This window comes from Acinonyx jubatus, chromosome E3 (assembly GCF_027475565.1).
Source record: "Acinonyx jubatus isolate Ajub_Pintada_27869175 chromosome E3, VMU_Ajub_asm_v1.0, whole genome shotgun sequence".
NCBI lineage: Eukaryota > Metazoa > Chordata > Mammalia > Carnivora > Felidae > Acinonyx > Acinonyx jubatus.
The window spans coordinates 15064245-15087689 of record NC_069398.1 but is presented as its reverse complement, the minus strand read 5'-3'; the positions used below and the strand labels follow the sequence as shown (position 1 = coordinate 15087689).

General features: G+C 42.7%; 1 protein-coding gene across 11 annotated transcripts in view; it reads right to left on the bottom strand.

Moving 5' to 3' along the window:
- TNRC6A (trinucleotide repeat containing adaptor 6A) overlaps window positions 1-22756 on the bottom strand; it is a 98401-nt gene extending 75645 nt beyond the window's left edge. For 3 of the 11 annotated variants that reach the window (XM_027043001.2, XM_053213442.1, XM_053213443.1), the window contains exons 1-2: window positions 22332-22754; window positions 21888-21935 (exon numbers count right to left, since the gene is read on the bottom strand). In XM_027043001.2, coding sequence (XP_026898802.1) covers window positions 21888-21935; window positions 22332-22336 — 53 coding nt within the window. In that variant the 5' untranslated portion in view covers window positions 22337-22754. Of the gene's footprint in view, window positions 1-16712; window positions 16805-21887; window positions 21936-22331 lie in introns of all 11 variants that reach the window. The other 8 variants (XM_027043002.2, XM_053213444.1, XM_053213440.1 and 5 more) reach the window with 5 other exon arrangements.
- Between the last annotated feature and the right edge of the window lie 689 nt (window positions 22757-23445).

The following is a 23445-nucleotide window of genomic DNA, read 5'->3' as shown; positions in this document are numbered from 1 at the left end:
ACATTAAAAAAAAATAAAAAATAAAAATAAGAAAACCAAATGCTCAAAGTTGTCAACAGAACCCCTGGTTCAGAATTTCAAAACGATAGACAGATTGGGGAAATGGGTCTGCCTCTTTCTTTCCACTCCGCCTTACTGAAATGATAGGAAGAAAAAGGAATAAATCTATCCAGAGCTGATACATAAACAAGAGCAGAGAAAGCTACAGCCCAGGAAAAAACACAAGAAACGTCATGAATGGATGAATGTGCCAAACCTTGGTGGAGCGCTAGAGAGGCTCCAACAGAGCTAGGAGAGCAGGAATAGGCACAGAGGAAAAAAAGACTGCCTAAGGAATAGAAAAGCCATAACCATTCCACTCCTCCTTTTCCACTTTCCATCCCCACGACTACATGGCCACGGGCAGCAGCTGCACTTGAATCTAAAACCAAAGAAACAAAACCTTGGCAGGAGGCAGGGAGGACTCCTGCAAGGGGTTTGGGACCCCAGATCAAAGTCTTCTTTATTGGAAACTACTCTCCATCACACCAGTAAATCCTGGCAATCAACACCCTTTTCAGATAGACTCAGTATCCGTCCTTCCGTTCGAGGTGGGAGCCTCTGGGTAATGAGGAAAGTTGGAGGAAAAGTTAGAGGACACTCACTCTAGTTAACCCATATTAATCCCCCTAGATTCTAGAACCTAAACCTTCATCCATAATATCAACAGGCGACCAAAAATCAGATACTTGAAGAAAATCACACAAAGAGAAAGTACCTAACTCTGCCCTGAGGAAGCTTCCCAGAGGGGACATTATAAATATCAGGCAGACAAGACAAGGTTCAAGGAACATGAGCTGGACATGGGGAACTGCAAATAATTGATAGGGGGTGAAATGCATAGGACAGTGGGGATGCAGAAGATAAGATGAGAAAGATAAGCAAATATCTAAGAAACTGGAAGAGGGCTGCAAGTGTAGTGCAGTGAGATCACACAAAACTTAAGCTGGCTTTGTGGATGGAAGAAACTGAGAGGAGCTGCAGGTAGACAGTGAAAAACAAAATGAGGACATTACGTATGACAGATGGTAATTTAGTGAAGTTGCGTACATGACCGATAAAATCAGTTAGAAGCTGGAAGAAGAGTGTAACGGTTGCTATAATCTGTTGTCGTTTTGTTCCAAGTAGAACTGTCGTGTGGTTGATGGAGTAGCACCACAGGGTCATGCCAACTACAACCATGACTCACTCTTTCGCCTCTTCCGTGTCTGGGAGGCAAGCAGAGTGCGCAAGCTCTCTGTAACCCTGGGGAAGTCGGGGATCGAGACAGCCACAGCACAGGAGAAAGTAAACTCAGCAAACAAATTAAGCTACATCACCGTCATGTTACCCATTAAGACCAGATTATTACCTCTAACTACTGAACATTCTTCAGCCTCAGTGTCTTCATTAAAATTGGAGATTAGTTTCTGCAGACATCTACTTCATAACATTTTATAAGGATTTAATGAGGAGCGCTTACTTAACACGGTGCCTCTAGCAAGCACTCAAATGCCTAGTTAGAAGCTCCTCTCCCCAATTCTCAGTGGCACCACGACTGCATTTACTTTTGTCAAGAGTCTACGGACACTTCTTGTGCAGAAACATCAGGAACCCCCAGCGTCTGCTCTCCGTGTCCTCCTGTAAGTATTACAGAGCAGATGCTTTCCACCCTTGTCCTAGGTCAGTATTATTCTACTCCATGGCATGCTCCTTTGCTATTTATCCGGAATTTTGTCCCTCTTCTCAAATTTCATTTTGAAGGCTTTTTGATGAGGTTAGCAGGTGTTTTCTGGCCCCAAATGGTGGCATTCGTACTTACAAGATGCAGCACGTTAGCTCTTGGGAGGTATTACGGCATCAGCTGCTACTCTAAGCACAGGGGAGAGTTCTGTTCTTCAGCACGGTCACCACAGCCAACCGACCACACTTGACCCACACCTCCTCCTTCAGAAAGCCACGTGAAAAAATATAGAAATATCCTACCTGTGCCCAAACACTTTGGCTTTCAGGATTTAAATGCGAGCAGAGATTTATTTAAGACATCTATCATTTTACAGATCTATCAAAAGGAGGAAGGGGTGATGGATCTGATTGATCTACGTGGTCCATCACACTTGACACATGCCCCACAAAGAAAACATTCCAATCAGTAATCATTCATTCCTTGCAGGCTAGTAGCAGGACAGCCAACTCTGCAAGCTCTGGATCTAGGAATGAGAACAGACCTCGGAGTGACTAAAGTGTCCATGACTCTGCTGGGCACTTTACGCATATTTTCCCATTTATAGTTACCACTTGTTAGAAAATGATAAAGATGTAGCCTTTTATAAATGAAGAGACTGAAGCTCAGAAAGAAATGAATGGTCCAAGGTCATACAGCTAGTGCAGGGTAGAGTCAAGATTCAAATCAAGGCTCTCAAAGTCCTGCTCTTTCCTCTCCAGCAAGAAACCTCCCAAAGGAAAGTGCTAGTGCCTTTCAGGAGCCACAGAGAAGAAATCCTTTGGCTTTAGACAGGTTCCGTGATAGACCTTCTTACTTACAGCGTATCTTTTCCCCAGACTGTGTGCCTCCACAATCCTTTCCTCATTTCCTTCCACGTTTTACAAGAACACTTCCATGGCTATGTCATCAGGAGCAAGAACGGCAAAAAAATCAAAGACAAAGACTGCACAGCCACTGGTCTGAACAAGAGGGGACTGGGCACAGGTGATCTCTAACAGAGCAACGACGGCATTTGTTTCGTGAATGTTTGTGGGAGGGTGATGTGGGAGAAACAACTAGATACAACTAGTGAACGGCTGTAAGGTCCCACATCAGAGGAGATCAATAGCTGAGAGAAGTAGGAAGGTAGCTAGAAGGCTACCGGAAATTAGCAAAAACGTCTGTCCTTTAGAAAAAACTCATGACGGAAAATGCCAGGAGCACGACAGAATACGCAGGACACTATCATCCGTGTAAAAAGCAAGAGAGAGGATACGTGCTCTCATTCTCCTGTATGTGTACGAAATGATTCTGAAAGAACACCTAAGAAACAAACAGTGGCTGTGGGGAGGAGGAGGGAGGACCTGGGCTGACGGGGGATGGGAGGAAGGATCTCACTACAAACCTTTCCATAGTATTTTAATTTCTGAGCCATGTGTGAATGGTAAGTGTTAAAAAATTAAATATTAACAATTTTTTCAAGCATTAATATTAAATGAGTACATTTTGATCTTCACAAAGTAAAAGGCTGTTCTAGGTTTCTGGTTTGCCAAGAGATTTGGTCATGTGTGCATGCTAGATTTTGTTAGGTTTCTTTCCTGTATCTGTTGAAACACTTACATGATTTTCATCTTTTTTATTTTTTTCAGATTTTTATGTAAATCCTACTTAGTTAACATATAGTATCATATTGGTTTCAGGGGCAGAATTTAATGATTTGATTTTTGTCTTCGGCTGGCAGGTACAATTAATTGTATTGATGAATTCTCTAGTAGTGAACCAAGCCTGCATTTGCTAGTGTAAGAATTCAGCTCAGGCCATGATCTCATGGTTCTTGAGTTCGAGCCCCACGTCGGACTCTGTGCTGACATCTCAGAGCCTGGAGCCTGTTTTGGATTGTGTCTCCCTCTCTGTCTGCCCCTCCCCACGTTTGTATACTCTCTCTCTCTCAAAAATAAAATAAACAATAAAAAAAGATGAAAACTATAACGTTGTATCTTTTTTTCTTTTACTAATTTTATTGGCAAAAATGTTCAAGAGTAATATCTGGTTCTGGCAAGAGAGAGAGTTAAAAGGTTCTCTCTTCTATTGCTGGTGGAAAACTACTGGAAAGTACTGTGGTGTTTTAACAACTGAAGTTATATACATTCCAGACAGCCAACCCATTCAGTAGAATGTATCTGATGATAATAAACCCAGTATGCAAGGCCATACGCATATCAAAGTTCACTGAGAGGTTCACAACGGAAACTGAATGTCTATCAACAAAGAAATGGCTACCCTCTCAGTTAGCATAGCACGTTGTATTGAAAAGGAGTTGCTCTGTTTGTTTATTGACTTGAAGGAATGGTCCTTTTTAAATTTTATTTTGTAAGATGTAATTATTATTTTAAGTAATCCCTACACCCACTGTGGGGCTCAAAACCACAATCCCAAGATCAAGCGTTGCACACTCCACCAAGTGAGCATGCCAACCGCCCTAGGAATGTTACTTTGTGTGTGTGCGTGTGTGTGTGTGTGTGTGTAGACATATAAACATATAAAGCAAGTTGCAAAAATGTGAACAATGTTATCCCATACTTTTTTCAAGCTGTTTATATGTGCTTGAACAACTTTATAGGAATTTAGAGAAAGTCACGAGGAAATATCCTCCTGAACTAGGAACATCAGAGTAACCTCACAACTGGACCAAGTATCTAAGGAAATTATTTTTTATAAAAAGTGTATCCCAGGGGTTCCTGGCTGGCTCAGTTGAAAGAGCATGCAACTCGATCTTGGGGTCGTGAGTTCAAGTTCCACACTGGTACAGAGATTATTTAACTAAATAAATAAACAGACTTTTAAAAAAGTATATCTCAATTTGAAATGTTACATTACAGGTACGTTACTTTTACAAATTAGTACCAAAGAAATGTTTAAAACTCCATAATGTTCAGGATTTGCTTTCACTACTCCAAGCCCCACCCCATCCCCCCAAAAAAGGCAAAGAGAAAAGTGCAACATGATTGGCACGTTGGCAACTGCTGAAACTGAGTAATGGGTGCCCGTAGCTTCTTTGTTCTGTTCTTATCTGTGTATGTTTGAAATTGTCCATAATAAAAGACAAAAACAAGTTACAAGCCTCCACAGGAATGATTAAAGGCAAGGCAATATGGAGGGAGATTAGAGACGGGAGGAAGGAGCAAAAGTGTAAGAACAGGAGTAGTGGGAGCAGGAAGAGAATGGGTAAGGCGAGTGCCCATGATGGCAAGCAGGACACAGCCAGGATCAAGAACGCCCTTCCTCGTCCTGCTCTTCCTGATGCTTGATGGTCCGTTTTTCCTACATCTCCAACATGAACATCATCAAAAGTAATCCCTTCCAAAGGATACTCTTGTAAACTGCTGTGGGGAGTATGGACTAATAGAGCCCACAGGTGAACAATTTGTAAGTATCTAATATCAAATTTTCAAATGTCACTATGTTACGACCCATAGATTCCAATCTAAGCCCATAAAAAAGAAATTGTACAAAAACAGATACTGCAAAAGAGCCTAAAACCCAATCAACAGAGAAAAGTTAAACACACCATAACGTACTCTTACCATGGAATCCTACCCAGTAGTTTAAGAAACGAAAGGGGGTTGTAGACTTCTACAGTATGCAGGAAAGAGTTGACGCAGCAGGTCTGAGACGGTGATTCTTAGAAAGGTTGGCCCTCGGCTGGTGTCAAGGAACCTGGGTTCCAGAGAGGTTCCCACCATTCCCTAACTGATAATGGTAAACTGTACAAGCCATACAGATCATGCTGAAAAGGCACAGTTGTGCTTTCCTTTTGGGAATCTGGAATTTTGGTACATGTTGGCAGACAGCACCTCTGTGACCAACCCCTAACAGGAACCTTGGGCACTGAATTTCTAAGGAGCTTTCCTGGTAGACATTTTACACATGTTGTCACAATTTGGTGCTAGAAAATGAAGCATGCCCTGTGTGACACGACAGGGAGAGAGCTCTTGGAACTTGCACCTAGTTTCCTCTGGATTTTGCCCAGTGTGCCTTTTCTCTTTGCTGATAGTTTTGCTGTAATAAATCACAGCCACGAGTACCACTAGATGCTGAATCCAGGGAATCATCAAACCTGAAGGTGGTCTTGGGGACCACCTGACAAACATGGCTTTACAGAGAAAGGTCTCTAAGACACATTGCCGAGTCAAAAGAAGGTCAACATTCAGATCACTAAATCATTTGTTAGAAAAACAAAAAGAAAATCCCACTAAAAGGCACACATTTTCCACAGTACAGTAGGGAAGCAGAGGGGAGCGGACCCTAAAGGTACCCAGTTGACTCTGCACCCAAAATTATTTAGTGATAGCCTATACAATGATTAGTTACTATACCAATAAAAATGTCCTATAAGCCAAGCAGTCTCTGCGCACTAGGAGAACCTAAGCATAAAACGGGACTTTATTTTTTTAAATCAATTTATTTATTTTTGAGGGGTGGGGGAGGGGCAGAGAGAAGGAGAGAGAGAATCCCAAGCAGGCTCTGCCCTGCGCACAGCCTGATGCGGGGCTTGAACTCACAAACTGTGAGAACACGACCTGAGCCGAGATCACGAACTGGACACCTAACTGACTGAGCCACTCAGGTGCCCCCAGAAAACAGGATTTTAAACTATAATTTGGTAGAAACAACTGAACACACGTAAAATAAGGAAACAAGCCACCATTTGGTAGAGGCTGTAAGCAAGTTTAGGAAAATAAGACATGCATACGAGCTGTTACAGCTATGGAAAGCTTCAAGAAGGTGATCTTAAAGGATCCTGAAGAGTTTTCCACAGACAGAGAGGTGGGCCTTTCAGGCAAGGGAGGACAGAAAGGCACAGCCACAGCAAAGCATAGAGATTTGTTAGCATGGTGATTTCAGGGACCAGTATTCAGAGGAAATTTCAGAAAAAAGGAGGAAAAGTTAGATAAAAGTAGGAAGTAAATTGCTAAATAGGGTGACAAGCCTCTTGCAATACTTAGAGTAAATAGGCAATGTCCTGAGCCACAGCGGTGGACCGGAAATGAAAAGCAAAGATCACCACACCAAGGTAACCATACGAAGTTGGAATAGTTGATGGTATTAGTAAGAATAAGAGAAGCATGTTAATGATGATACCTCCAGATTTTAGAGAGCAAACATTTAAAAGTGGAGGCTCTGGTGTTGAGATGGTAATTCCATAATGGGACAAGAGGTTATATCTTGCTTCACAGAATAGAAGATTGGTGGTGGGGCAGCTCTCCACAGGGCCTAACTAGCCTGCCAGTCAGCAACCTAGCATAAGCCAGCTCACCGCCACACAGAAGCCAGCTGTATGTGACAAGCTGGTTACGAAAATGTATTTCACATCTCCTGCCAAAAATGCTGTTCTCCTCCTTTTCCCCTTACTGTCCATTCTCTTTTCTCCCAGCCTTCCTGCTTCCCCTTTTTCTATCTGCTTGCCAACCCTCCCTTTTCTTTTCTCCTTCTCGTCCTCCTACACGTAAATTAATCACCAAAGCCAGTCTAGCACTACACAGTACAAAGTCACTAGTAACCTTCAAAACAATAATTTCACCACATAGTAGAGAGGGAAACCCAAATGCAGCAAAAATAGGTAAGAATGAAATCAGGGGTTTGGACAAGTTTTTCAAAAACTTTGGCAGTGATATAAAGAGAACACAATAAAAATGAAGTTTTTCGGATTGTTTTTAAAATAAGAAGACTAGGGGCGCCTGGATGGCTCAGTCGGTTGAGCATCTGACTCCTGATTTCGACTCAGATCATGATCTCACAGTTCAGTTTGTGAGATTGAGCCCCATATGATGGCTCAAACCCTGTGTCCGTGCTATCAGTGTGGAGCCTACTTGGGATTCTTTCTCTCTGCCCCTTCTCCCTTGCTCTCTCTCAAAATAAACAAACATATAAAATAAAATAAAGACTAGAACTTATTTGCAGATAAAAGGGGCTAGGGAATATAAGTATCAGAGAAAGTGACAACAGACGGGGTGACACAAGAGAGCCTAGTTTAGAGTCACAGGCAGTTTAATAGCCACACATACTGAAGGAGTTCAATAAAAGTGATACATCCATAAAATGAAATACTACGCAGCTATAAAACAGGTAAGATATCCACGTTCTGGTATGAAAGATTCTGGAAGGTATTCAGTTAGTTGGGAAAAAAAAAAACCTGTAAGATTCAGTATACTATGTTTTGTGTTAATAGGAACAGATAAAAATACATATCCCCTTGTGTTTTATTTGCATAAGGAAATTCTGGAAGCACACACAAACTAATAAAAAAATATCCGGATGGCAATAATGTATATTTGTAGATACTATCTGATTTTGAACCACAGAGCACAGACAGAAAGCTTAGCTTTAGAAGCACAGGTGGCAGTGAAGAGTCCGTGTACCTTCTGCTTAAGAATTACAGGACGGGGAGCCTGGGTGGCTCAGCTGGTCAAGTGTCTGACTCTTCATTTTGGCTCAGGTCATGATCTCACAGTTCGTGGGTTTGAGCCCATTATGCTGACAGCATGGAGCCTGTGTGGGTTTCTCTCTCTTCCTCTCTCTCTGCCCCTCCCTGGCACTCTGTTGTGTGTGCATCTGAGCGCTCGCTCTCTCTCAAAATAAGTAACTTAACAAGAAAAAAAGAATGAAGGGAAAATAAGACAGAGATAGCGATGCATTATCCAGATGATACCGAGTCTGGATCTCTTCAAAAAGAGTTTAAGCCTGAAGGGGGCTTCCCCTGGCCTCATAATCTGAGCACCAAATAATTCAAGTAAAGGATTACAATCCACCAAAGAAAGTAAGAATCCGGGAGATCTTAATGATATTAATAAATGTACGGATGGATAAATGCACAGGGTAAAGGGAAAGATCTTACAGCAGAATGTCAACAAATATGGAAAGAATAATGGCCTTGGAAAGTCACTATTTGGCAATCCATTGACTGAGGCAAGAATCCTGGTGAGAAACAAGATGTTTTACATAGTTTCAAAGTTCTCCCAACAATATAATTATTAATTACAAAAGGAAAAATCCTAACTTTACAATTACAAACCTGACATATACCACCTTAACCAAGTAACTGAAGTTACCGTCACCAGTAACGGCACAGATGAACATCATCGACCTCGTGACAGAATGCACCAGGCAAAACACAACATTGGTTTTGTGCTATTCCTGCCCAAAATGCATAACCTGGGGCACCTGGGTGGCTCAGTCAGTTGGGCCTCCAACTCTTGGTTTCGGCTTGGGTCATGTCACGGTCCTGGAGTCTTGGGATCGAGCCCTGCATGGAGCTGGGTGTCGAGTGTGCTTGGGATTCTCCCTCTGTCTCCCCCTCTCTACTCCTCTCCCTTACTCACATGCACTCTCTCTCCCTGTCTCTCTAAAATAAAAAAAAAATTTAGAAAAAAAATTTTTAATGTTTATTTTTAAGACAATGTGAGAGACAGAGTGCAAGCAGCAGAGGGGCAGACAGAGGCAGACACAGAATCTGAAGCGGGCTCCAGGCACCGAGCTGTCACCCCAGAGCCCAACACGGGGCTTGAACTCATGAACTGTGAGATCATGACCTGAGCCTAAGTCAGACACTTAACCGACTGAGCCACTCAGGTGCCCCTAAAATAAAAAAAAAATTTTTAAATGCATAACAACCTAACCAACAGGACACAACACACAAATATGGATGAGGGACATCCTACCAAATAACTAGCCGGTACTCTTTAAAAAATTGCAAGGTCTTAAAAAACAAAGACTGAGAAACTTCCAGAATGCCGGTGACTAATCGAACATGAAAACTAAATGCAAACTGTGTTCCTGGGCTGAACCTCCAATGAGAACAGTTTTGTTTTGTTTTTTATTTGCTCTAAAAGGCATTAATGAGACAACTGGCAAAATGTGAGTAAGGTCTATAGCTTTACTCTTAAGACCTGCACCAATATTACTTCCCCAATTTTGATAATGGTACTATACAGTTATTAAGAAATGTCGTTGATTTTAGGAAATAACTACATAAAAGTTTTTGGGGCTAAAGAGGCAACATGCTTCCAAGTCACTCTAAAAGGGTTCAGAAAAAAAGCAGTATAGATGTAAAAAGAGAAAATGATAAAACAAATGTGGTTAAATGTTAGCATTTGAGGAATACAGGTGAAGGATATTCAAGAATTCTTTGATCTATTCTCGTAAAATTTCTCTAAATCTGAAATTATTTTAAAATTAAAAGCTCAGGGGTACCTGGGTGGCTCAGCTGGTCAAGCATCCAACTCTTGATTCTAAGGTTATGGGATCGAACCTCACGGTGGGCTCCACGCTGAGTGTGGAGTCTGCTTGGGATTCTGCCCTCGCCGCCCACGCTCCCTCTAAACATATAAACTTTTTTTTTTTTTTAAAGCCCTTAAAATAAAAAGCTCAGGTTGAGGACAGTCAGTGAAATTAGAAACAGGAGAACAGACACGCCACCACAATGACAGAAGCACCCTATAGTCTGCAAGTGCTCTGAGAGACTATCTATTTGAACCTGCAATTCTGACACACAGAATTGATGCCATTCCCATTTGAAACTTAAAGAAACCAATGATCAGAAAGTCTACATGACTTGTATGGTATATGGTAGTGGGGTAAGGCTGTCCCAAAACCTGGTTTGCTAAACTACTCTCCTAAACTCTACTCTTCTGAGGCTTAATTACTAGTTCCTTCAGGATTCTTTCCAACTCACACAAACCTCACTCTTGACCTCTAATTAAACGATGCTCATTTTCTAATTGTTTCAGATGTTAATCTCACTCTTCCAAATAGGACTGCTTGCTGCTCTGAAGGCAAAAACCAGTTCTACTTGTATTGTACTCCCCAGCATTGGGCACTGCAATTAAACTCCTGCTTCCTTGCTTTTTACTAACACTCTAACCTGATCCCCACCACCAAATATGTGTTCTTTCCACTCTTCTACCCACATTCTGTGTAAGGACGATCCTACTTAAGCGCTTCAATCTCCAATATCTACTTGTGTAAGCAACTTGTTTCTTTTCTCTCAAACCTCCATCTCTCCCTTTATGAGAAGTCTCAAATTATACCTCCTCCCAAGGGTTGTTGTGAAGGTTAAATTAGGTAATGCAGAGAAAGTGCTTAATGGACACACATAATAAGTGTACACTCCTCATTAGCTCTTACAAGACTGAGATCCAAAATCCTGCACTAAATAAGGCTAAGGTTAGGACACAAGGAAGGGTGCAAACTGAAGAAGGGAGAACGTACAGCAGAAAACAGAACCGATGCACCTCTCTGAATGGCTCTCATCAAGAAGACAAAAGACAACAAGTGTTGGTGAGAACAGGTAGAAGAGGAACCCTTTGTGCACTGCTGGGAATGTAAACTGGTGAACCCACTATGGAAAACAGTCTTGAAGCTCCTCAAAAAATAAAAAATACAGGGGCGCCTGAGTGGCTCAGTTGGTTAAGCGTCTGACTCTTGATTTGGGCTCAAGTCATGATCTCATGGTTCATGAGCTCAGGCCTCACATCTGGGTCTGTGCCTGACAGTGTGGAGCCTGCATGGGATTCTCTCTCTGTTCTTCCCCCACTTGTGCTCTCTCTCTCAAAATAAACAAACTTACAGAAAAATTAAAAATACAACTACCAATGACCCGGTGATCCCACTTCTGGGTATATTTCCAAAGGAAATATAAAAAAGATACCAAAAAGATATCTGCCCTCCCATGTTTACTGCAGCATGATTCACAATAGCTAAGATATGGAAACAACCTAAGTGTCCATCAGTGAATGATGGAGATGTGGGATGTGTGTGGGTGTGTACACAATGGAATACTATTCAGCCGAAAGAAAGAAGGAAATTCTGCCATTGGCAATAACTAGATGGGCCTTAGGGCATTGTGCTAAGTGAAAGAAGTCAACAGAGAAAGACAAACACTATAGATATCACTTATACGTGGAATCTAAAAAAAAGCTGAACTTATAGAAACAAAGCAGAACGGTGGTTACCAGGAGCCAGGGAATGGGGGGATTGGGGAGAAGTGGTTAAAATATACAAACCTGCAATTAGAACAGGAGTAAATTCTGGAAATCTGATGAACAGAATAGTGATTATAGCCAACCATACTGTAGTATACGCTTCAAAGTTGCTAAAAGACTAGATCTCAAATGTTCGCACAAAAAAGGAATGCTAATTATGTGACATGATTAGAGGTGTTAGCTAACACTATGGTGGTAATCACATTGCAATACATAAACATTGTATCAGCACACTGTACACCTTCAACTTCCACAAAGTTAGGTTTCAGTATCTTAAAAACAAAACAACAGCACACAAGGGCAATGTGCTAACCACTGGTGGGGCAGGGGATGAAATTATTTCAATTGTCAATCCTGCCTTTATAAAGATGGAAAAAAATTAAAAAGACAAAATGAAAACAGATGCGAATACATAAAAACAATTATTACAGCACAATGAAAAATGAGGTAGATGCCAGAACAACAATTCAAGACCCTAGATTCCAAACCGGACCAAACAAAGTACCAGGTACCGAAAGAAGACAAAGATATCAAAACTACAGACCAATAACACTTATCAATACAGACACAAGTCGTCAACAGAAGACTAATAAACCCAATCCAGCAACGTATAAAAAGTACTAATCACAGTGCCCAGGTGGGATTTGTCCCTGGAATGCAAGGTTGGTTTAGCATATGAAAACTGATGTAATACAACAGTGTAATAGAACAATGGGCAAAAACGACATGGTGATCTCACTAGACACAGAAAAAGCATTTGACAAAATCCATCCTTTCATGACAAGTTAAAACACTCAAACTAGAAATAGAAGGAAACTTCCTTAACCTGATAAAGGCCATCTACAAAAAGCTGCCAGCTCATAACATACATAATGGTTAGGACTGAATGCTTTTCCTCCAAGACGAGAAACGAGACCAGAAGTCCACTCTTGCCAACTTCTATTCAACACTGTACTGTAGATTCTATTCAGAAAAATTGGGCAGGAAAAGTAAATAAAAAGCACTGAGACTGGAAAGGAAGTTATAAAACCATCTCTATTCACCGATACGATGTTATATATAGAGTGAGAGTCCTAAATACACACACACACACACACACACACACACACACACACACACACCGACTAGTAGGAATAATAAACAAGTTCAGCACAGCTGCAGGGTACAGGATCAACATACAAAAATCAACTGACTGATATGCTATGACATGGATGAACCTTGAAAACGTTATGCTAAGAGAAATAAGTCAACCACAGAAGGAAAAACATATGATTCCACTCACACGAGGCACCTGGAACAGTGAAATTCAGAGACAGCAAGTAGAATAGTGGTTGCCGGCAGTTGAGGGTATGGGAGAATGGGGAGTTATTGTTTAATAGGTACAGAGTTTCAATTTTGCAAGATGAGAAGGGCAGTGGAGACGGCTGGTGGTGACGGCTGCACAACATGGTGAATGTAATGCACTTGATGTCACTAAATGGTACACTCAGATTTGGTTAAGACGGTAAACTGGACATACCAAATTTTAAAACTTTTGTGCTTCAAGGGACATCAAGAAAAAAGGCAACCCACAGAATGGGAGAAAATATTTACAAACCGTGTATCTAACACAAGACTTGTATCTAGAATATATAAAGAACCCTTATGGGGTGCCTGGCTGGCTCAGTAGAGGCTGCAACTCTGGATCTCCAGGCTGTGTAAGTTCAAGACCCACGTTGGGTCTTTAAGAGATTACTTAAAAATCAAATCTTACAAAAAAAAATTAAAAAAAGACCCCTTATAACTCAACAAAAAGAACCAAATTTTAAAATGGACACAGGATTTGAATAGAGATTTCCCCAAATCAGATACACAAATGGCCAATAAGCACACAAAGATGCTCACATTATTAGTTATTAACGAAATGCAAATTAAAAAAAATCAAAACCACAATGAGACACCACTTCATACCAAGATGACAATAATAAAAAAGAATAAGAAGTGTTGGTGAAGATGTTGAGACACTGGAATCCTCATACAGAGCTGGTGCGGATGTAAAATGGTTCAGATGCTTTGAAGACAGTCTGGCAGCTCCTCAGAAAGTCAAACACAGAATTCCCATATGCCACAGCACTGCCACTTCTAAGTAGGCACCCAAGAGAACTGAAAACATCATGGCCACACCAACACTTGTACAGGACTGTTCACAGCATCATTATTCATAATAGCCCTAAAGTGAAAACTCTAACGCCCATCAAACGATGAATGGATAAAGAAAATGTGGTATATTGGGGCCCTGGCTAGCTCAGTCAGAGAAGCATGCAACTCTTGATCTTGGGTTGCAAGTTCAAGCCCTACACTGGGTGGAAAAATTACGTAAATAAAAACAAAAGAAAAAAATGAGAAAATGTGTTATAGATGCACAATGGAATGTTTTTCACCCATAAACTGATGCATGCTACAACATGGAGGAGTGAATGGGGAATGATTGCTATAAAGTACAGGGGTTTTTTTGGCGGGGGTGCAGAGGGCGTTAGGCAATGATAAAAATGTTCTGGAATTAGGCAGTTGTGATAATTGCACAACTATGAATATACTAAACCCCACAGAATTGTATACTTTACAAGGTTGGATTTAATGGTATGTAAACCGTATCTCAATAAAGTTGCTATTTAAAAAATGGAGGGAGAGGGGCGCCTGGGTGGCTCAGTTGGTTGAGCGTCCGACTTCGGCTCAGGTCATGATCTCGCAGTTTGTGAGTTCGAGCCCCGCGTCGGGCTCTGTGCTGACAGCTCAGAGCCTGGAGCCTGCTTCACATTGTGTGTCTCCCTCTCTTTCTGCCCCTCCCCTGCTCTTACTCTCTCTCTCCTTCAAAAATAAATAAACATTAAAAAAATTCTAAAAAAATAAAAAATAAATAAAAAATAAAAAATGGAGGGAGAAACTAACAGAAACGTTTGCAGTAAAAGTTGAGGATAGGGCAAGAATAGATTGGATAACACTAAAGAGATAGATAAGCTGAGCATAGACACGAGTCTATGCTTAAATTCCAGAGTCATTGGGGAGCCAGTAAAGGTTTCTAAATAGTGAGGGACACGCTCAGAACTGTCGCTTGAAGACGATTAACTTGCAGCAGCAGAGAGGATGCTCTTTATGCCCCTTCCTATCTTCATGTGGGAAAAGTCTCACGCACACATACACCTCACATCACCTGGAGCTTCACAAGTAGAAATACTAAGCAAAACATGTTTCTCTGACAATTATCAAGCAGTGGAGTAATGCTTAAAATCACATTTAAGACTGGTGCATATTTAAGCACCACACAGCACTAATGCCTTGTGTTTCGCAGGGATACTTCAAAAGAATAAGAAAAGACCAAAGTCAACAAAACACAGATGTCAAAATTATAAAAATATTCAACGATCGGTGTGTCAAGCTGCTCAGTAAATGCTAGCTGACTCAAAACCAGTAGTAAGAACAGCAAAATAAGTGACTTGGTTGAATCTTGTTGGTTACTATACCAATCAATTGCTGTTTGCGGAAAATATCTTGTAAGGTTCCAAGTATAAAATTCCTTAACCAGGTTTCAATCTGTTGTGAACGCTCCATCGGAGACGGGAAGTCAGCTGAGTCATTGCCACACAACATACTACTGCAAATTCAAAATGCTCTCCCCTAGTTACAAGAGTAGAAAGGCTAGGATTTCTGCTTCAGAGCCAACTCACACACCCAGAGTATGCAAATCGTTTTTAAAATAAGACCACCTTCATAAGACATTTAAACTATATTTACTTCCATGGTTTTTTGTGGGGTGTTTTTTTTTTTTTTTTTTTGAAGAGAGAAACTAGGCCTCTGTCAAATGTTACTTTCTCTCTTTGAATCTTAAAATCTCCCTTTTTGTTGAGACTATTCAGCTCCCTGATACCCTCCCTGTAACACACTGTCTCTTACTCTTTGGGGAGCCATGACCTTTTGAAATCCGATAAATGCTAAGGTCCATTTTTTTTAAAGCACACATTCAATTTTTCAAACTACCTCATGCCATCTGTATCCCTGTGTGGAATCCAGGATGAGAATCTTGGTTCTGGTGGCATCCTTTTTCAGGAAGCAGATCACGAGCCCAGGCCCTATGTTTCATTTTCTTACCAAGGTTATCACCGGTCATAGTTGAAAAGAAGCAACTTTTATGTCTAACAGTTAGGGAGCTACCTTCAGAATGACCCTTCAAGAAAGCTACAATCGTTACAAGCGATCAGTTTAAACATGAAGACCTGTAATTATCGTAACCTCAACTATTTAAAATGATATCTCAGTTTAAACTAATTGTCAACATATCCGAAAACGAAAAGAAACACTGAGTTAACATAAAGGTAAAAGTACAGGGTCAACTTTCAGTTAATCTGTTTAAAAACAGTGGGGGAAGGAGCCTGATGTGACCTAGTGACAACACATCACCTATGTACTATTCCTGCCGAAAAGGTTTAACTGAATCTAATCTTATAGGAACCATCAGAAAAATCCAAACTGAAGCCTGCAAAAAAGGGGAAGGAGAGGATAAAGGAGTGCTCCTGACATAAGGAAATTACAGACAACTAAAAGCAACCCTGGATTAAGGAATTTAGAGAGGGAAACCAACATATTTATAAAGACATTACTGGGGCTCCTGGGGGTTAGGTCAGTTGAGTGTCTGACTTCGGCTCAGGTCATAATGCCACGGTTTGTGAGTTCGAGCCCCGCGTCGGGCCCTGTGCTGACAGCTCAGAGTCTGGAGCCTGCCTCGGATTCTGTGTCTCCCTCTCTCTCTATAACCCTCCCCCACTGGTGCGTGCTCGTCTGCGCGCTCTCTCGTCTCTTTCTCGCTCTCTCTCAAAGATAAATAAGCGTTAAAAAAAAAAAAAAAAAGACATTAGCTGGATGACTGGGAAAATGTGAATATGGACAGAATGGCATTGCAACAAAGTTAAACTTACCCGTGCATGACAATGCGATGGTTATGTAGAATGCCCTGGTTCTTAGGAGGTACACATTGTCTTACTTAGGCGTGAACTGGCATGATAAAACTCTATGGCAAAAGATTAATAATGGGTAAACCTAGGAAGAAATACAGGTGTTCACTGCACTATTCTTGCTATTTTGCTGAAGATTAGAATTACCTTTTAAAAATTTTAAATGGGAGGTCATTTTCTCGACTTTGAGTGAGAGACCTATCAAAAGACAGTCTGAAGAGAATACATACAGCACATTCTATTGTAGTCTCTCCAATCATGGGCAGTACTTTTGAAGTCAGAAAAGAGAACTGTAAGGGATTTTAATTATTACTTGCAGACTTACTTCAGATGCCAAAAACACAAGAGGTTACAGAGTAGTACTCAGACTTTTTAATGACGTTCATATTTAAATTTTCCACAGAGGGTTGTTATGCATTTTTAAACTAAGCTTACGGTTTGATTCATTTATTCTATCAATTGATTTACCGCATAGCTGCCAAATTAAACTAGAAAGAAACCTACCATTATGAATTTGCTGGCCTCCAAACCATATCACAGGAAGGCAACAGAAAAGCGTAACAAAAATCAGAAGGCAATTTTTTTTTTTTTTTTTTTTTTTTTTTTGCAGCTAAAGGCTGATGAATTATAAGAGCAGGGTCCACCTTATCTAGGGAGACCTGCGATCCTGGTTCATTCCTGCCATCCCTAGTCTTTTTTTACGGAGCACCTGTCCCAGGCAAAAGTGCCTCAGACAACAATGTCCCAGTTTAGATGCTCTTTTATATGGCATCGCAGCGTCTTTAACAAATTTTCTTAAATGATGGCATTCAATAGCTGGTTTGGGGGGGAGGGGGGAATCAGCTAACATGAAACATGTAACTTTTACTTTAGATGATATACCCTACATTATAACAAATTAACTAGAATGAGCACAAAATACATTGAGATAATTGCTTTTACATTTCCTGAAAGGAGAAACCAAAGTTATCATTTTTTTACTGTGCAATATAAAATAAAATATTGCTCAGCTGCAAGAACTCGATAGAGGTGAGAGGCCTGTTGGAATTCCAGGTCTGTCACTTGAGAGAATATAACCTTGACTGCGTTACTAGATCTATCTCAACCATAGCTTTCTCATCTGTAAAACAGGGGTCATGGGGCACCTGGGTGGCTTAGTCGGTTAAGTGTTTGACTCGTGATTTCGGCTCAGGTCATGATCTTACGGTTTGCGGGTTCGAGCCCCATGTAGGGCTCTATGCTGACTCCACAGAACCTGCTTGGGATTTTGTGTCTCCCTCTCTCCCTGCCCCTCCCCCACAAAATAAATAAATAAACATTTAAAAAAAAAAAAAAAAAAAAAGAAGGGCTCAGAATACTGGCTGGTCTCTCTGATGTCATGGTCTAGCTCTAAATACCCAATGATTCTGTGGCTATGGCCTGCAAAAGAGTTTTTAAAATTAGATCAGTTGCATTCGAAAATTTTTTTTTACAACTCAAAAATGTAACTTACTATCTTCTCTCACCAAATTCCTATTTCTGTTCTGACCTCTATTCTGTTCAGAGGCTGAGTCAATCTCCCATTCATCCAAAACGGAGACCCCGGTATGTCTAGTCCCCTCTCACAACTAAACCCAGGTTAGTTACTTGCCAAATCCCGGACTGCACTTCCTCAGTATCTCCCACTCTCACGCCTTTTCTACCACCGCTGTAATCCGGGCCTCCCACACCTCCAGCCCACATCACAAGTTACCATTATTCTAGCATATCACACTACCCTCCACAAGAGCGTACGATAGCTCCACACTACTGGAAGATCTATGCCCAAAGTCCTCAACCTAACACTGCATCCGTCCCTGCTCTTGTATGCCAAGCCAACCAAACTACCCACTGCTATTTCAAAATTCCCTGTACTTCCTGGATTTTGTGCCTTCAGTTCTGTTGTTCTCACGCTGCCCTTTTCTCTGCCTTTCAAAAGTGATTCTATCCTTTAAAGTTCCGTTCCAATGTGACCAGCCCCATCTAGATGTTACAGTTTCCTCTTTTCAATGCCCATGACGCTGACATAAAGTGACAATTTAAAATTCTTTTAACGTTTATTTAGTTTTGAGAGACAGAGCGTGAACAGGGGAGGGTCAGAGAGAGGGAGACACAGAATCGGAAGCAGGCTCCAGGCTCTGAGCTGTCAGCACAGCCCGACGCAGGGCTCAAACCCACGAACCATGAGCTCATGACCTGAGCTGAAGCTGGGCATTTAACCGACTGAGCCACCCAGGTGCCACAGAAAGTGACCACTTTAATGGCCAACTGTGAAAGAACTATAGTTTACCCCGGGTAAGTAAATGAAATTTCTGTCTTGTGCTGATTCTAACTCTCGCTCGCTACCTGGCACGCTGTCTTGAGGATCTACCACTTGGCAGAGGGAACGAAGAACGGCAATACGATGTTGACATTCAGAGACTGGGGGGTTCAAAACAGGGGTACACACAGCAACATTTGGACTTCCACAGTACTAAAACACGTTAAAATTAACTTAACATGAAAAATTTGCATGTTTGGTTATCTTTGGGGAACATGAAGATCTAGAATAGTGGTTCTCAGCTGTGGGGGTGATTTTGCCCCCCCAGAGAACATTTAGCAATATCTGAAGACGTTTCTGAATGTCACGCCTGGATGGGGGTACTACAGGCAGATGCTGCTGAACACCCCACAACGCACAGGGCAGACCTCACAATAATAAACTATCTGGTCCAAAACATCAACAGAGCCCAGACTAAGAAGCTCTGGTCTGCAAGTATTATATGTACCTGTGTCTCTGCCTCCTCAGAGATATTGTCGAATTTTTCAAGGCAAAGAACCACGTCTCTAGTAACAGACGATACGACACGATCTAAAGCCTGACAGCTCCTTCAATTACTAGTGGTGTGGCCTCCTGAAAGTTCCTTAACCTTGGTCTCAGAGCAGGAATATTCCTGTAAAACAGGACCACTGGCACCCACCTCACACAGTGACCCAGGGATCAGAGGAGTCCACGTAAAGTCTTGAGAAGAGTGTGCCAGGCAGAGTACGCATTCAGTACATTAAGCTACTTCTCTTCTCCTCCCAGGTGCCTAGCCTTGCGTTTGGAACACAGAAGATGCTGAAGACATGTTTGCTAAAGGAATACAGGATAATGCCTGGATTTCCTAGGGAGAGCACAAATGCCTCCAGACAGACACACTCTCCTTATATGGGAAAAAGGAAGCACAGAGATGGAGTTGACAGAAAGCATTTGCCCGCCTAATCGCACCTCTCCCCCCTCGGAACACTTTTAACCTTTAAGCAACACTACCCTCTCACGGTCCTTAGTATATGCTGCCTTGTAACCTCCTTGATACTCGTCCTTCCTTTTCGATCTTCAAGCATGGCAGGAGATGGTGGCCTGACCTCTACATCATCTGCTTTGTATTAGTTACTTGTGCACATATTACAGTCTTCCTACCGGATTGGACAAGCTCTCTGTTGCCAAGTGTCACACTGGACTCCTTTCTATACAACCCAAGGAGCCTAACACACCTTAGCAACTGGCTGGCCCGAACCCCTTGTTTTACAGATTACACAGAGAGGCTAAGTGATTTGCCAAGAGTCAAGGTCATACTGCAAGTGGCAGAGCCGGGATTCAAACTCTGATACATAGCTCATACGGAGACTCTCAGTTCCATCCAACTAGAATAGCGTATGAAAATTATACCCACAATAGAGGCAATTTTTAATTAAGCCCCAGAAAATCTCCATAGAAATTATACTGATAGAGTTACCTGACAAAGCAAAAAAGGAAGGAGAAAGAGATTCCAATCTCCCTTCTGCTGCTGAAAATTCAACCTGTTTTCTTTCATGGTTTCATATCTCAACATTTTTTTTAAAGGTTTTGACAACAAAACTTATTAAATGTCCGAAGGACAGATATTTAGTCAGAGTTGTCAGGCTTAATTTCCTTTAACCAGTCTCCATAATTTTAACAGAAGATCTCTTATTTGGTAAGCCAATGATGCCCACCCTCACCAACTGAAAAGATTTTTTAATGATCACCTTAACAGACTAATTATCTATAAAACTCAAAAGACCAGCAATTTGGAATGAGTTTATGTGGTGAAAAATATTCACATGATTTGAATTGTGTTATTAACCTCACCATAACGTAAACCTAAAACTTACAGTCGTCAAGGACAAACTCCATTAAGACCTGAGACAGGAGAAATTTTACTTTACTCTGGCCAAGTGAAAAAGAAAGCTGCTCACTGATAAGGTTAATCTAGAAGTTTCTCTGAGTCTCTCAATAGGATTCAAAAGAAAATGGCAAAAAAAAAAAAAAAAAAAAAGACTGAGGAAATGGATGTGAAAAGGAGTTAAATACAGTGCAATGCTCTGATGCTTTAAGCGATTATGGCTCAATAAAGCTAAACATTTCCATAAAGGCAACGTTTAAAAAAACAAAAAATCCCTTTGTGGTGATGATTTAAGTTACCAGTGCAACAGCACTCAGGCCCAATAGAAATGATAACCACGCATTGGGAACAAATTTTTAATTATTCCACCAGCTGATAAAAAGAGCACATACCGAACACAGACACAAACCTAGTTTCAAAAGAAAACAAAACGCAGGTTATGCTTGTTCAAGTTCAAGGGCAAAACTGTTTCCAGTGCAACAGAATCCACCTGACTACAATGTGTTGGAGGAAAAAAAAAAAAATGCGAACATACTATCTTCTTATAAAGGCAACAATTTGAGTTACAAAGTAATAACGGGGAAGCCAAAACAGTTTGACAGCCCGCCATAAGGGCCGCCTCAATCATGAGTCACACAATGCCTGCAACCATTTACAATAGTAATTAATGCACAAGTCCCCTAATTAAATTCCAAAAGGGTGAGAATGCTTTAACTAAGTTTACAAGAATTGCTTTTCGCTGTTTTTTTTTCTCTCCCAAAGAAAAGAACACACGCGTAATTACGCATCTCCCCGCAATCCCTCCATCCAGTATTCCCTCCGGCCTCTTCTCCCGTCTGCCTATTCCCTGCGTGCGAAAGAAAATGACACGGGGGAACTTCTAAACCCAGAAAGGGCGAACCAGAGTGCAAATACACGATTAATGGGGCGACAGACGGAAGCTCGCCCATCTTACCTGCTAAGATTCCTTTCTACGTCTTTGGTAGCTTTAGCTTCCAATTCTCTGCAAGAGAAAAGAAAAGGGGGAGGGGGGAGAGAGAGGGAGAGAGAGAGGGAGAGAGAGATGCGCGTGAAAACGGAGCTGCTGCGGCAGAGGCTCGCGCCGGGGCGGATGGGGGAGGGGAGGGGAGCCCGGGGGTGCTCACAAAGCTGCGGGGCTGCAGCCCGGACTGCGGGCGGGCTGCGCGGGCGAGCCGCAGCCCCCGGCCCGGCCCCAGCTGCGTGGCGCGGCCCCTCGGGCCTCCCGCCCGGCCTCCGCAGCGGCGCCCTCGCAGCACCCCCCTCCCCGTCGAGGCCCGAGGTCTCGGGGACGCCCGCCGCCGCCGCCGCCCGCGGTCGCGGGCCCTGCGGCAGCGCCCCAGGCTCCTCCCGCCCGAAGGGAGGCCCCCGCCCTGCTCACCTCATGTGTGTAAAGTGCACGAGCAAGTGGGGCGCGGCGAGTGAGGCTCGCGAGCCTCAAGCCCTCCGCAGCGCCGCGGGGAGAGGCCCGAGCCGCTGCACCAGCGCCATTTTCTACACCGACCCGCTGCCGCCGCCGCCGCCACCGCCGCCGCCGCAGGCCCCAGACCGGAAGTGAATGCCCCGCTCGGCAACCCCTTCCGGGGGCGCCGCGGCCGCCGGCCTCAAGATGGAGGTCCTAGCAACTAACCCCGCTGACGGGACGGGCCCTTGGCAACCGCCCGGGCGCGGCTCGCGGCCGGCGGCCGGACCTCCCTGAGGGAGTTCACTGCCTCCTAGGCGCCCCGCACAGAGGCTGGGGAGCCCGCCGAGCCCCGGGCCCAGCCTCTTTCGCCGCTGCCGGCTGCGATCCGACCGGAGTCCCGCCCCTCCTCCTCCTCCTTCTTTGCTGCGACACAAGTTTCCTTCCCTGCCGCCCGGCCCCTCCCCCACCGAAACACACCAAAAAAAAAAAAATCCTAAATCGCAAATTCTACCCCTGCCGCAGCAAGATGACCCCGCGCGGCTTTTGAAATCCGCCACTTGTAATTATTTTTGACCTTGGGCCAGTTATTTAACCTCTGTGCTCCTCTGCTTCCTCCTCAGGTGAAGAATGCATACCTGAGGTGGGCTAGGAGGTTTAAAAGCGATTTTTATCCACCGAGTTTTGCAGACCGTTTGACTCAGCAATTCCACGGGCACGGATTTCTGTTCCGAAAATAATCCTGGATATCTACAAATATTTTCACCGTCAAGATGTTAAGTGCCGGCATGGACGATGGTGAAAAACCGTGAACGGCCAAAATGTCCAACACTCTAAGGTGGCTTTAAAAACTGAGCTACTGCAAAAATGATGGGGAGGAAGGACGACGGCGAGGGGAAAGTGGTTACAATAGAATAAGTGAAGAAGCGGGTTCCAAACTCACACCGCAGGAAGCATGTAAATACAATACGCTCCATTCGTGCAGTAAAGTAAAAATATATACCCAAGTGTAGATGGGAGATTGCTGCTTACCTACAGGTAGATACAGCCAAGTACCTACACGTAGATGCAATAAAATACATGTATGTGTTCG